The sequence below is a fragment of the Natator depressus genome, chromosome 25 (assembly GCF_965152275.1).
Source record: "Natator depressus isolate rNatDep1 chromosome 25, rNatDep2.hap1, whole genome shotgun sequence".
In the NCBI taxonomy this organism is placed as follows: domain Eukaryota; kingdom Metazoa; phylum Chordata; order Testudines; family Cheloniidae; genus Natator; species Natator depressus.
The window spans coordinates 4,383,951-4,396,939 of record NC_134258.1 but is presented as its reverse complement, the minus strand read 5'-3'; the positions used below and the strand labels follow the sequence as shown (position 1 = coordinate 4,396,939).

At 58.9% G+C, this 12,989-nt stretch overlaps 1 protein-coding gene across 1 annotated transcript in view; it reads left to right on the top strand.

The window, feature by feature from the left end:
• LOC141977786 (unconventional myosin-Vb-like) overlaps nucleotides 1–11,820 on the top strand; it is a 51,255-nt gene extending 39,435 nt beyond the window's left edge. Inside the window, exons 29-35 of the mRNA XM_074939464.1 lie at nucleotides 3,055–3,206; nucleotides 5,864–5,953; nucleotides 7,503–7,653; nucleotides 8,404–8,674; nucleotides 9,848–10,022; nucleotides 10,645–10,725; nucleotides 11,297–11,820. Coding sequence (XP_074795565.1) covers nucleotides 3,055–3,206; nucleotides 5,864–5,953; nucleotides 7,503–7,653; nucleotides 8,404–8,674; nucleotides 9,848–10,022; nucleotides 10,645–10,725; nucleotides 11,297–11,455 — 1,079 coding nt within the window. The 3' untranslated portion in view covers nucleotides 11,456–11,820. The remainder of the gene's footprint in view (nucleotides 1–3,054; nucleotides 3,207–5,863; nucleotides 5,954–7,502; nucleotides 7,654–8,403; nucleotides 8,675–9,847; nucleotides 10,023–10,644; nucleotides 10,726–11,296) is intronic.
• The last annotated feature ends 1,169 nt before the right edge of the window (nucleotides 11,821–12,989 follow it).

The following is a 12,989-nucleotide window of genomic DNA, read 5'->3' as shown; positions in this document are numbered from 1 at the left end:
GAATGTGCTAATAAAGTTTGCGGATGACACAGCTGGAAGGTATTGCCATACAGAGAGGGACCGGGATATCCTACAGGAAGATCTGGATGACCTTGTAAACTGGACTAATAGTAATAGGATGAAATTTAGTAGTGCAAGGGCACAGGATGACTATGAGCAGCCAATGTGATATGGCCGTGAAAAAAGCTAATGCGGTCTTGGGCTGCATCAGGAGAGGTATTTCCAGTAGAGATAAGGAGGTGTTAGTACCATTATACAAGGTGCTGGTGAGCCTCACCTGGAATACTGTGTGCAGTGCTGGTCTCCCATATTTGAGAAGGATGAATCCAAACTGGAACAGGTACAGAGAAGGGCTACTAGGATGATCCGAGGAATGGAAAACCTGTCTTATGAAAGACTCAAAGAGCTTGGCTTGTTTAGCCTAACCAAAAGAAGGCTGAGGGGAGAGATGATTGCTCTCTAAATATATTAGAAGTATAAATACCAGGGAGGGAGAGGAATTCTTTATTCTCAGTACCAATGTGGACACAAGAACAAATGGACATAACCTGGCCATCAGGAAGTTTAGACTTGAAATTAGACAAAGGTTTCTAACCATCAAATGATTAGGGACTGGAACACATGACTTATGAGGAGAGGCTGAGGGAACTGGGGATGTTTAGTCTTCAGAAGAGAAGAATGAGGGGGGATTTGATAGCTGCTTTCAACTACCTGAAAGGGGGTTCCAAAGAGGATGGATCTAGACTATTCTCAGTGACAGCAGATGACAGAACAAGGAGTAATGGTCTCAAGTTGCAATGGGGGAGATTTAGGTTGGATATTAGGAAAAACTTTTTCACTAGGAGGGTGGTGAAACACTGGAATGCATTACCTAGGGAGGTGGTGGAATCTCCTTCCCTAGAAGTTTTTAAGGTCAGGCTTGACAAAGCCCTGGCTGGGATGATTTAGTCGGGGATCAGTCCTGCTTTGAGCAGGGGGTTGGACTAGATGACCTTCTGGGGTCCCTTCCAACCCTGATATTCTATGATATTCTATGATTCATCAGAGGAGTGAAGTCCTGGAACAGCCTTCCAAGGGGCACAGTGGAGGCAAAAGACCTATCTGGCTTCAAGACTAAGCTTGATAAATTTATGGAGGGGATGGTATGATGGGATAACCTAATTTTGGTAATTAATTGATCTTTAACTATTAGCGGTAGATATGCCCAATGGCCTGTAATCATAGAATCATAGAATATCAGGGTTGGAAGGGACCTCAGGAGGTCATCTAGTCCAACCCCCTGCTCAAAGCAGGACTGATCCCCGACTAAATCATCCCAGCCAGGGCTTTGTCAAGCCTGACCTTAAAAACTTCTAGGGAAGGAGATTCCACCACCTCCCTAGGTAATGCATTCCAGTGTTTCACCACCCTCCTAGTGAAAAAGTTTTTCCTAATATCCAACCTAAATCTCCCCCATTGCAACTTGAGACCATTACTCCTTGTTCTGTCATCTGCTGTCACTGAGAATAGTCTAGATCCATCCTCTTTGGAACCCCCTTTCAGGTAGTTGAAAGCAGCTATCAAATCCCCCCTCATTCTTCTCTTCTGAAGACTAAACATCCCCAGTTCCCTCAGCCTCTCCTCATAAGTCATGTGTTCCAGTCCCTAATCATTTTTGTTGCCCTCCGCTGGACTCTTTCCAATTTTTCCACATCCTTCGTGTAGTGTGGGGCCCAAAACTGGACACAGTACTCCAGATGAGGCCTCAACAATGTCCAATAGAGGGGAATGATCACGTCCCTTGATCTGCTGGCAATGCCCCAACTTATACAGCCCAAAATGCCATTGGCCTTCTTGGCAACAAGGGCACACTGTTGACTCATATCCAGCTTCTCGTCCACTGTAACCCCTAGGTCCTTTTTCTGCAGAACTGCTGCCCAGCCATTCGGTCCCTAGTCTGTAGCGGTGCATGGGATTCTTCCGTCCTAAGTGCAGGACTCTGCACTTGTCCTTGTTGAACCTCATCAGATTTCTTTTGGCCCAATCCTCCAATTTGTCTAGGTCCCTCTGTATCTTGTCCCTACCCTCCAGCGTATCTACCACTCCTCCCAGTTTAGTGTCATCTGCAAACTTGCTGAGGGTGCAATCCACACCATCTTCCAGATCATTTATGAAGATATTGAACAAAACTGGCCCCAGGACCGACACCTGGGGCACTCCACTTGATACCGGCTGCCAATTAGACATGGAGCCATTGATCACTACCCGTTGAGCCCGACAATCTAGCCAGCTTTCTATCCACCTTATTGTCCATTCATCCAGCCCATACTTCTTTAACTTGCTGGCAAGAATACTGTGGGAGACCGTGTCAAAAGCTTTGCTAAAGTCAAGGAACAACACGTCCACTGCTTTCCCTTCATCCACAGAGCCAGTTATCTCGTCATAGAAGACAATTAGATTAGTCAGGCATGACTTGCCCTTGGTGAATCCATGCTGACTGTTCCTGATCACTTTCCTCTCCTCTAAGTGCTTCAGAATTGATTCCTTGAGGAAGAGCAGAGGGGGCTGTGCCTGGAGAGGTGCTAGCAACAGGGTGGGGTGATGGTCCTGCTGCAACTTGGGCCAGCCCCCAGAGGAGCATGGCCCGAGCTCAAGCTGCTTGGCTGTAATGAAAAGGGTGATTGAGGCTTGGGGTCTGGGCTCTGTCCGGAAGGTGATGGGCCCAGTTTGGGGTCAGAGGAAGTATTGCTGAAGCTAGTAGGAGCTTTGCTCCCTCGGGGGATGGGAGGGGGCTTGAAATTGGGGCACTGAATGCAGGGCCTGCCTTGTCCCACCTGTTCATAGAATCCTAGACTGTCAGGGTTGGAGGGCCCTCAGCAGGTATCTAGTCCAGCCCCCTGCTCCAAGCAGGACCGGCACGTAGTTGCATGCTATGACCCCTCTCCCTGTAGGCGTTGCCTCCGGTGGTGAGGACGGCAGCTCTGGTGGGGCAGGACCCGGCTTGTGGCTCGGACCTCAGTCTCCTGGCTGCCAAGAGAACTGTACGGACTCCCTCGTCCCCTTCTCGCCCTGCAGATTTCAAGCCGCAGCACAGCCCCGGCGCCCTCCCCGGGCTGCCAGCCTACGTCCTGTTGATGTGCTTCCGGCACGCGGACTCCATCCCCGACGAGCATAGGGTCCGCTCGCTCTTCACTGCCGCCGTCAGCGGCATCAAGCGGGTGGTGAAGGTACGGCGGCGGGGGGCAGGCCGGGCGGGGGGATCGTGGCCCCACTGTAGTCAATGGCCAGCTTGCTGAGGGGCTGCCTTCAGATGCTGGCTCCCCACCGCTGGCGTGTGCCCCCCCCTTTGTTCCATCTCGTGCCCGAGCTGCCCAGAAATGGCCCCTGCAGACCCTGGGCATGTCCTTGTATGACCTGGGGGAGGGGCTGGGGAGTTACTGGGGATCTGTGATGCCATCCTCATGAGGGTGCCCGCCGAGGATGGCTTGGGGCCCTGCAGTTCCCGTTAGAGGCTGGGTCAGCATGGCTGCTCTGGGCCACTGCCTGGCTCTGAGGGGCAGGGAGCCTTGTCCTGCACCTACTTAAGCGCATGGGGTGGATTTTGGGGGGGGGGGGGGCGTTGTTTGGGCGGTGGAGATGGGGAGGAGCAGGTCGGCTCCCTGGGGTCAGCCAGCAGGAGCCGGAGGCTGCTGGCTTTCTGCATCTGGCCAGAGGAGGCCTCAGTCACTGAGGGTGCCCTGCTGCTCCACTCCCTGGGTGTGGGGCTGCCAGCAGGGAGGGCTGGGCTGCTGCCTGCTCCCCGTCTGGCCCCCATGTGGAGGGAGAGGCCAGGAGGTCTCTGGGGGGCAGGGGTTGGAGGAGATGCAGGGAGGGAGGTCTCGCTGCCCCAGCAGGGCATGAGGAGGCGGGAAGAGACCCCTAGCTCCCAGTGAGAGCCCTGTCGAGGAGTGTCCAGCCCCGATGGCTAGGAGGGAAGAGCGGAAGCCGGCTCTCGCTGCAGTGTCGGTCCCCTGTGAGCCGGCCTGGCTCTGGGCCTGGGCCTGAAAGGAGAAGGGAGCAAACACTAATACTGCCATGATATTAATCCCTGTCTCTCGGGGGCTCGTCTGCAGGCTGACAGCCCCCCAGCCAGGAGCACTGGGCCCTGCAGAAAGCACAGGCTCTCGCTGGCCAGGCCATGCATCCTGCTGCCTCGCCCCTCCACCTGCGACTGTATTTGTCTCCAGCAGTAACTTTGGAGCTGGTCTGGGGCAGTGACTGCTCCTCCCCAGCACTGGCTGCAACAGGGCTCTTACTGCCTCTCCGCAGACACTGCTCTCTTCTCCTCTTCCCCGCCCCGCCTCACAGTCTGCTTCCCTGGTCGGCAGCTACCCTGATAGCTGGGGCCCCACAGCACCGTGAGATAGAGGTCGCTGCTGCTGGCCCAGCTCTAGCCCCAAAGCCCCAGGCTGCTGTGCTAACTCGGTTGGGGGCGGGAGAACTACCCACAAGCCACAGGTTTGGTGGGAGAAGAATGGGCCCAGAGGAGCCAGTGACCGCTGTGAATGGAACCCAGGAGTCCAAGCCTTCCCTCGTGCCTGGCTGAGCAGTGAGGGCTCTGAACCAACCGGTTCAGCCCAGCTGGAGCCTGGCTAGAATCGTGACTTCGTCGGAGCTTCCCGTCGCTCGGGAAGCTACTTCCCAGCTGCTGCCCAGGCCCAACAGTGCCGGATCTCCGGTTCGTCCTAGCCTGTCTGGACTCCTGTGTCTGTCCAGCCCTTCTCCCGTTTGCCCATCACCATGTTCAGTCATGCACCGCAGTCCCTGCGTAGCACCATGCACCCCGATCAACTTGAGCTCTGGGTAGAACAGAGAAGCAAAAGCCAGGCACTGAGCCAGGACACCTGGGTTCTATCTCCGCTGTGCAAAAGCTGTCTGGTGACCTCGGGCAGGTCACTGCCCCTCTGGGCCTTAGTTTCCCGATCTGTAAAATGGCCTGAGTCAGGAAGTGCTTTCCAGCACCAGTGCCATTTCTCTGAGCTCATGAACGTGAATCCCAAGCATGCTTGGCCCGGCTGCCTGTCTCCGCAGCATCTCTGTCTGTGCTGGGTTAAGGAGACCCCACCCCTGCTCTCCCTTTCCAGGAGGGAGTGGGGTCTCTGACCGGGGGCTCTGCCTCGGTCCCAGCTGAGCAGGCTGCTGGGGGCCAGCAAGGAGGAGAGGCCGGGGCCTGGCTGAGTTGAAGGGACCCTTTGCTTGTACAGCAGAGGAGCCATTAATTACAGACCCAAGAATGGCTGTGGGGTCCCTCTGCTCAGCTGTCCCTTGGCTCCGTTGCTGTGCTCTGGCTAGAAGGGATCTAGGCATCCACTCCCCCTGCCTCTTGTGGCTGCACTGAGCATGCACTCGTGGGCTCGTGGGGCTCAATACCGGGGTGTAGGGCTGGCACTACCACAGCCCTGCACAGCTGAACCAGCGCTGCCGGAGGCCTCCAGCCATGTGCTCTGAGAGTGGGACCGTGGCCACCGGCTTTGAACAATGAATCGGGGTGTCTCTGGAGCAGGCCCAGTGGTGACTGGGAGGAGCCCAGATGCTGGTTGGGCTGTCTGGGAGCAAGTGTCAATCCAGGCCTCCTGCGGTGGCCAGGAGCACAAAAGGAGGGGCTCGGCTGGGCTGAATACAGCCATTTGCATCTGTTGAGTAGCCTCTGGCCCTAGCACTGACTGGGGGTGGAGTTGTGTGGGGTGCAGACCCCCAAGCAGCAGCTGGCTTTGCTGGTGTACCCATGCCCGGGCAGCTGCCTGGCACAAAGTCTCCTCGTGCTCGCTGGAGTTTGCAGAGTCTCCACAAACTCCTGGGCTGCTGACCCTGGCCTGATGCGTCGCTTTGTGTCTCCCGCTCGCAGAAGCACAGCGAGGACTTCGACGTGGTGGCACTCTGGCTCGCCAATACCTGCTGCCTCGTCAACTGCCTGAGACAGTACGGCAGGGACCAGGTGAGGGCACGGGGCCTGCTCCAGCACTGCACCTCTGGCCCGGGCTGGCCTCGCCTCCCTCGGCAACACCAGTGGCCCTGAACCCCCGGCTGGGGGGGGCTGCAGAACAGATCGCGGCCGGGAAGCAGCGGGCACAGGGATGGCACCCCATGGGGAGGGCGGTTTGCCTTTAGTAGGCTCCCCCTAGCTTATTCTGAGACCAAGGTGGTGCTGAGTCAGTCCTTGGCGCTGGCCTGGGCCAAAAGGCCTGTCTTGGCCCACTGTTTGCTCAGTGGTGGTTTGCTTCAGTTTCTCTCCCTTGGGGTCAGTCGCTCCAGCCCTCAGCCTCTGGCTGCCTCAGACAGGATCTGGCCGGGCCATGATCTTGCTGCTCCGATGGGATGCCTCTGGCTTACACCGTCTTGCGTGTACTGGCTCTTTGCCTGCCATGCTGTGCGGCAAATTGCACTTGTACTTATTGAATTTCACCTTGCTGATTTCATACCAGCTCTCCAAAGAGCTGCCTGTAGGCAGGAAAAGTCAAACGGGGGAACAACCGGTGAGGCAGAGGTACTTGGGTCTAGTTCTGGGTGCCACACTTCAGGGAAGATGTTGCTCTCCTCTGGACTCTCTCTCTCTCATTTAGCCACAAGTATGAGAAAAGAGCCAAAAACTGGGCGTATTTAGTCTTGAAGGGTTTGGGGGATGGGAACCTGATGATTAGCCTTCAAATATGTTAAGGGCTGTTACAAAGAGGACAGTGATCAATTCTCCATGTCCTCCCTTCAGTGGACAAGGAGTAATGGGCTCAATTTGCAGCAAGGGAGATCTAGGTTAGATACTAGGAAAATCTTTCTAACTCTCAGGGTAGCGACGCTCTGGAATGGGCTCCCCAGGGAGGTTGTGGGATCCCCGTCACTGGAGGTTTTTAACAGGCTGGACAAACGCCTGTCAGCAATGGCCTGGGTTTGCTTGGTCCTGCCTCAGCACAGGGGTCTGGAGTCTGACCTCTCGAGGTCCCCTCCAGCCTGACATACCTACGATTATATGATGAACCGCAACCCAGACCTTCTGGCCTCAAACTGGGCAGCAGCTGATGGTGTGTCAGAGGGTCTCTCTTCTTACCAGCAAATCTTGCCCCAGAAGGCTGAGGAGAACCCAGCCAGATCCTCTCCATGGAAGCCCCTGAGCCCAGTATCCTCTGGGGATGCTCTGAGCACTAGACTGAATAGGATGCGTGGGCGGCCTTGGGGCCAGTCCCACCTGTACCATGGGGATACCAGGTACTGCTGGGTTCTTTACTCCGCCTGCCTCGGGGAGGGGGGCAGGGGAGCTCATGGCGGTGGGGACGGAGTTGATCTTTAGTCACTGACCTGTCAGGCGCTCCAAGATCTGCGGGTGAGAAGGACTCTGGAGGAGAGAGGCGAACAGTTATCGCTCGTCAGGGTACTGTGGATTCTGGGGTGGGTCCCTAGGCATGGCTATCCCACAGCTCTCTCGAACCCAGGGAGGGGCTCTGCCATGCTCCAGCACCTCTCGGTGCTAGAGCCTGGCCATTTGCTCTCTGCAGAGCTACCGGCTGGGCAACACCCCCAAGCAGAACCAGCACTGCCTGAGGAATTTGGACCTTGCCAGCCACTGCCAGAGCCTGGGTGACCTGGCCATCCAGCTCCACCAGCAGCTGATCCGTGTGGCACAGAAAAAACTGAAGCCCATGATTGGTAGGTACCGGCTGGGGCCGTGCTGCGTGGCTGGGCCTTCCGGGAGCGCTCTAGGGATGGGCGCGAGCTGCACTCGAGGGGTGAGGGCAGTGGAGAGCTGGCTCCTGGCTCGGCGCTTGAGGCAGGGATGCCATGGCTAGGCCTGGGAAGACCTGGCGTCTTGAGAGCAAGTGGCCCCTGTCCCCGTCAATACAGGGACCTCATTACCTGCCAAGTGACCCTCTGGGTATTGAGGGTGGCTGGGGAAGTGACCTGCCACTTAGCTCCCTGTGGGCGGGGGGGGAGGGGGTGAGGAGATCTATGGCATGGGCTGGACAGGGAGGGGGGGACCCTGTTCTGCCACCCCTGTGAGCCGCCTGGCCGAGCGACTGCAGCCTGGGAGCGTGGCACGCAGGGCTAGTCTAGGTCCGTGCCGAATGGCAGCGAGGGAGGGAGCAGGCTGCCCTGGCAGGAGGGGCAGGTGACTCACCAGGTGGCAGGAGCCTGCCTGGAGGTGCAGCCCCATAAGCACAGCGCCTGGCCGCAGCAGCGGGTGAGCAGTGGTCTCTGAGTGGTGGCTGTGGGGTGGGTCACAGGGCATGTGCAGGGCGTTGCCCAGAGATGCCCAGGACGTACCTAGCCCCCGGGGGGCACTGAGAGCCGAGCCAGCCGCAGCAAGACAGGGCCCTTTGCTCCCTGTGGGAAGGGGACTGGGATTTCAGCCCCCGCTGGCCAGGCTGAGCTCAGCCTCTCTCCCCTCCATCCCGCTAGTCGCTGCCATGCTGGAGAGCGAGACCATCCAGGGCTTGTCGTCAGCCAGGCCCCCCGGTTACCGCAAGCAGCCGGTAGCTCCCACCTACACGCTGGACTCGCTCCTCCAGCAGCTCAGCTCCTTCCACGAGGCGCTGGGGAGGCACCAGCTGGAGCCCGTGGTCGTGGGCCAGGCCTTCCGGCAGCTCTTCTTCACGGTCAGTGGCGTGGCCCTCAACTACCTGCTCCTGCGGAGGGACGCCTGTTCCTGGAGTCAAGGCGTCCAGCTCAGGTCAGTCTGTCCCCTCCCACCTCCAGCAGGGCTTGGATGCTCCCCAGCCCGGCCGGCCGGCCTTAGCCTGGGGAAGGGAGACCCCAGGCTGGGCCAAGAACCCCACCTCCCGCCTCCTGGACTCTCTCCACCTGGGCTACAGCCGCTGTTGGGAGCTTCGTGCCTCCTAACCTGGGCTCGGCAGTCGCAGCCAGCGCGGCCCTGGCACATCCTCCAGAGCATGGGACTGGGAGCCGGACCCTCCCAAGCTCTGGCTGGGTTCCTCACGGGCATAGGGCTAATCCCACCTGGCTAAACCAACACCCTGGCCAGGTGGGGTCTATAGAGGGGGAGGAAAAACTAGACCTGCTAGGCTCCTATGGTGCCATCAGGCCCAGCCACTGTCCAGCTCTGCCCCCCATGGCTGGCGGGGCACCTCAGTCTGACTGCATGTAGCCTCCTGACACCACAGTGGCAGCAGTAATCCCCCCCCCTCCCACCCCCAGGGGAACTGAGTCCCAGGGAGGCTTGCTCTGCTGGAGACCTCAGGCAGGACTTGAACCCAGGTCACCAGAGTCCCTGGCTAGTGTCCTACCTACTGGGCCATCTTTCCTCCCGCCTAGCTGGCTGGGAGTGGGGCTGCTCACTCTTCGTGGCCCTAAGCTGCTATTGGCAGTTCTGCTGGGTCGAGCCAAGCTGTGCCTGGCGTAGGGGCATCCTGGCTGGCCGTAGGACCATGCGTGTCGGGGGGCTGCGTCCTGGCTGACTAGTCTGGGGCGGGGGGAGAACTGGGCCCAGCCGAGTGGAAGGGAAGACCGTGCTTAAACTGGGGCCACCCGCTCCGCTGCATGGGTAACAGGGAGCCTCGTCCTGGGCAGGATGGGGCTTGAACCTTGGACGTGTGGCTCTAAAAGAATCAGCCCCTGGGCTGAGCGAAGGAAGACACGAGCTGTTGCAGCGTCGATCCCCTGGTCCCGGCACTAGAGGGGGACCGAGCCGCTCTGGATGCGTGGGCTACGTTTGCATTCGTAGTGCTCCTGAGCTCTGTGGCCGCAAAGAGCCGCCCCGCTATGCGCGGACTGACGCCCAGGCTCCCCCATGCCAGCCTCTCTGCAGCTGGGGAGGCCTCCCCCAGCTGCAGCTGCTCCTAAGGGGCTGGGCTTATGGCTGGAGCTCAGTGTGGCTCTGTTCCAGGTACAACGTGAGCCAGCTGGAAGAGTGGCTGCGGGCCAAGGGCCTCCAGCAGAGCGGCGCCGTGGAGGTCCTGCAGCCCCTCATCCAGGCTGCCCAGCTGCTGCAGGTGAAGAAGATGACGGAGGAAGATGCTGATGCCATCTGCGGCCTGTGCACGGCGCTGTCCACTCCGCAGGTAACCGGCTGCTCCAGGAGCTCGGGGGAGGGGAGGGCTGATAGGACACGGGCCTGGGCTCTGCCACCCTGGAAGGGATCAAAGCTCCCTAAAGGAGGGAGTGGTGATTGGGGGGTGGGGGGGAGGCAGCATTTGGGTAACTCAGGCTTGAGGGGATCCCCCATCCCATGAAGGCAAAGCGCTCTGGCTGCAAAGCAACTGACTCTGGGAGCTGGTACCAGGATGTGGCCCCTGATTCAGCCCTGAGGCTGGGTGCCTGGGGCTCCTGCTAGTGCCTAGGGCCCCTCGTTCTGTAACTGCCCCGAGTTCTGCCAGCCAGGACCATGCTTGGGGGTCCCTTCTCTGCTCCCCTAGGACTCCGCGTCCTGCAGGCCCTGGCATGGGGACCAGACGGGCCCTGTAGTCTTTGCTCGGGACTTGCTACCTTGGTGGGCTTGGAAGGGGCCTGGAGCAGAGAGCAAACGGCCCCAGTCCCAGCTGGGTTGGCTTGAGGCCCCTGGGCAGGGCTGGAAGGGCCCCTGGGCAGACTGAATTCCCAGCCTCGCTCTAGTTCTTGCTCCACACAAGGTGCAGCCTCCGGGCCGCCGTCCAGTCCTGTCACCTCTGCGCTCCCTCCTTGCAGATCATGAGGATCCTGCGGGCCTACACCCCCGCGGCCGGGCTCGAGGAGCGCGTCCGCCCCAGCTTCCTAAGCAGCGTAGAGGTGAGTGAGCCCTTCTCCCCCCTCCCTCCCCTCCCCGACTCGGTTGCCTGAGTGGGGCTCTGTGCCCCACTCCTGTCCTCCCTTCGGCTGCAGGGCAGGGGAAGCTTTATCCTTTGTAAAAAGAAAAGGAGTACTTGTGGCACCTTAGAGACTAACCAGTTTATTTGAGCATGAGCTTTCGTGAGCTAAGCTCATGCTCAAATAAACTGGTTAGTCTCTAAGGTGCCACAAGTACTCCTTTTCTTTTTTCTTTTTACGAATACAGACTAACACGGCTGTTACTCTGAAATTTATCCTTTGTGGCATCCCCAAGCTGCTGGCAGACAGCCGGGCAGAGCTGCTTTAGCCTGGGGCTGAGAACAGAGGATAGCAGCGTTGGAAGGGACCTTAGGAGGTCACCTAGTCCAGCCCCCTGCTCCAAGCAGGACCATGGCTGGGTGCTTGAGCCAGCCCTGGCTGTCGGGAGGGGTGGGGGGCTGGACTGAGGAGGGGGGTGGGTGTGTGTGGGGGGGTGTGTGCGCGCGCGCACACACGACTTGCTGGAGACTGGATTGATTGTCTCCCTGCACAGAAGCGACTGGCGGACCGAACTCCAGCCGGCCCCTGCCAGCTGCTGGTAGACACAGCTCACCTGTTCCCCGTGCACCTGCCCTTCTCCTGCTCTCCCGTGCAGCTGGATGAGATCCGCATCCCTGACAGCATTAACCTGTCGTTCCTGACCCGGGTCTGAGTGGTGCCATGGCGATGCTCCTGGGGCAGAGGCGGTCACACCACCGTGCATGCAGCCGCCTGGGCTGTGGGGTACTGGCTGCCGTGTCCTAGGGTGGTAGAAATGCCCTTTTCCTTGGAATGGAGCCGCAGCTCAGGCTGAAATCTCAGGGTGCGGGCATGAGGCTGCTGCTCCAAAGGGCTCCAGAAACAGCCCCTTTTAAAATTCAAAACTCCTGCAGGAATTTCCTCTGAAACGTCGGCATGCCCGGCGCATCCCTCCCCCCTCCGAGCCAGAGGGCTTCTAGCAACACCCTCGTGCACAGCATTTCCCGAGGGCCTAAAGGGGCCTCCCTCACATGCCAAGGTCTGCACACCAGAGCCGAGCGGGGCAACGTGGGCGCCCATGCTGTGGGCTGCGCGATCACTGACTCTGACCCAACTCCCCTGGAACTGCAGTTCTCCCAGGTCGGGGTTGGGGGGTGAGACGGGGGGTGGGGGCGTGGGTGGTTTACAGCACTTCAGGCAGCATCTGAGCATTTGGGAGCAGGTTTAGAAGCATGTCTTGAGTGGGGCTGGCTGGGCAGGGAATCCCCATTGCTGCTGAGTGGGGAAGCAACAGCCAGGTGGAGCCAGGTTAGGGGGCTTGTCCCCTGCCTTGCTGAAGGGGGCTGCTCTTGGCCCAATACTCACCGGGCATCCATGGGTGTCTCTGGGCAATGCTCTTCCTTCCCCCTCAGCTGCTAGGGCATAGGGGAGAGAAGCCAGGCCTGGGGGCTGCCTGCCCAGCAGCTGGGGGTGGTAGGTGAGCTTTCTTCATACAACCTGTGTTCAGTGAAATGCTTTTTTAAAAAATTGTGTGAAGTGAATAAAAATCTCTTTAATAATAAGCTGGAGGCTGGTCTCCCTCTGCTTCCCACGGGCCCCTCCCAAGTCGCCGATCTCCATGCCAGGGTGTTGGGAGAGGGGCCGGTGTTAAGGGTGAGGCTGGGCAGCCTCCCAGGGAGGAGGCCACCTCCCAGGCTGGGGCGTGATTTGAGACTCGGCAGGGGCGAGGAGGGTTTGTTAGGTGCTGCAGATACGAGTCACAGGTTGCCTCCAGCAGGCCACAGGCTGTGCCCTTTACACTGGCCACCTTGATCCTGGGTGTTCACGGGTCCTTGGACAAAAATCCTGCTGGAGTTTAGCCCGTGTATCCAACCCCCAGGCCAGGGAACGTTTTCCCCACTTCCGAGGGGAGAAAACTGGGGCAGTGGATATGTCCATGGTAGAGCTGGTCTGGGAACCCAGGTATCCTGGGCTGCCATAGGGGCCTACACGCTCCATCCCCAGCGAGCACCTGGGCCTTCCTCTCTCTGCTTCTGCCTGAAAATTTCTGGGGAGGTGGGGCAGAAAACACAGGCTCCCCAGCCCCTGTGTTAGCACATGGCATGCGGGTCCATCTAGTGTCCTCCCCCCTTGCAAGGGATGCTGCTATTCAGAGGTGGCAGGGTGTGTGTGTGTGTGTGTGTGTGTGTGTGTAATTGCCATTTGTGCAGAGTAAACTCCCAGCAGGG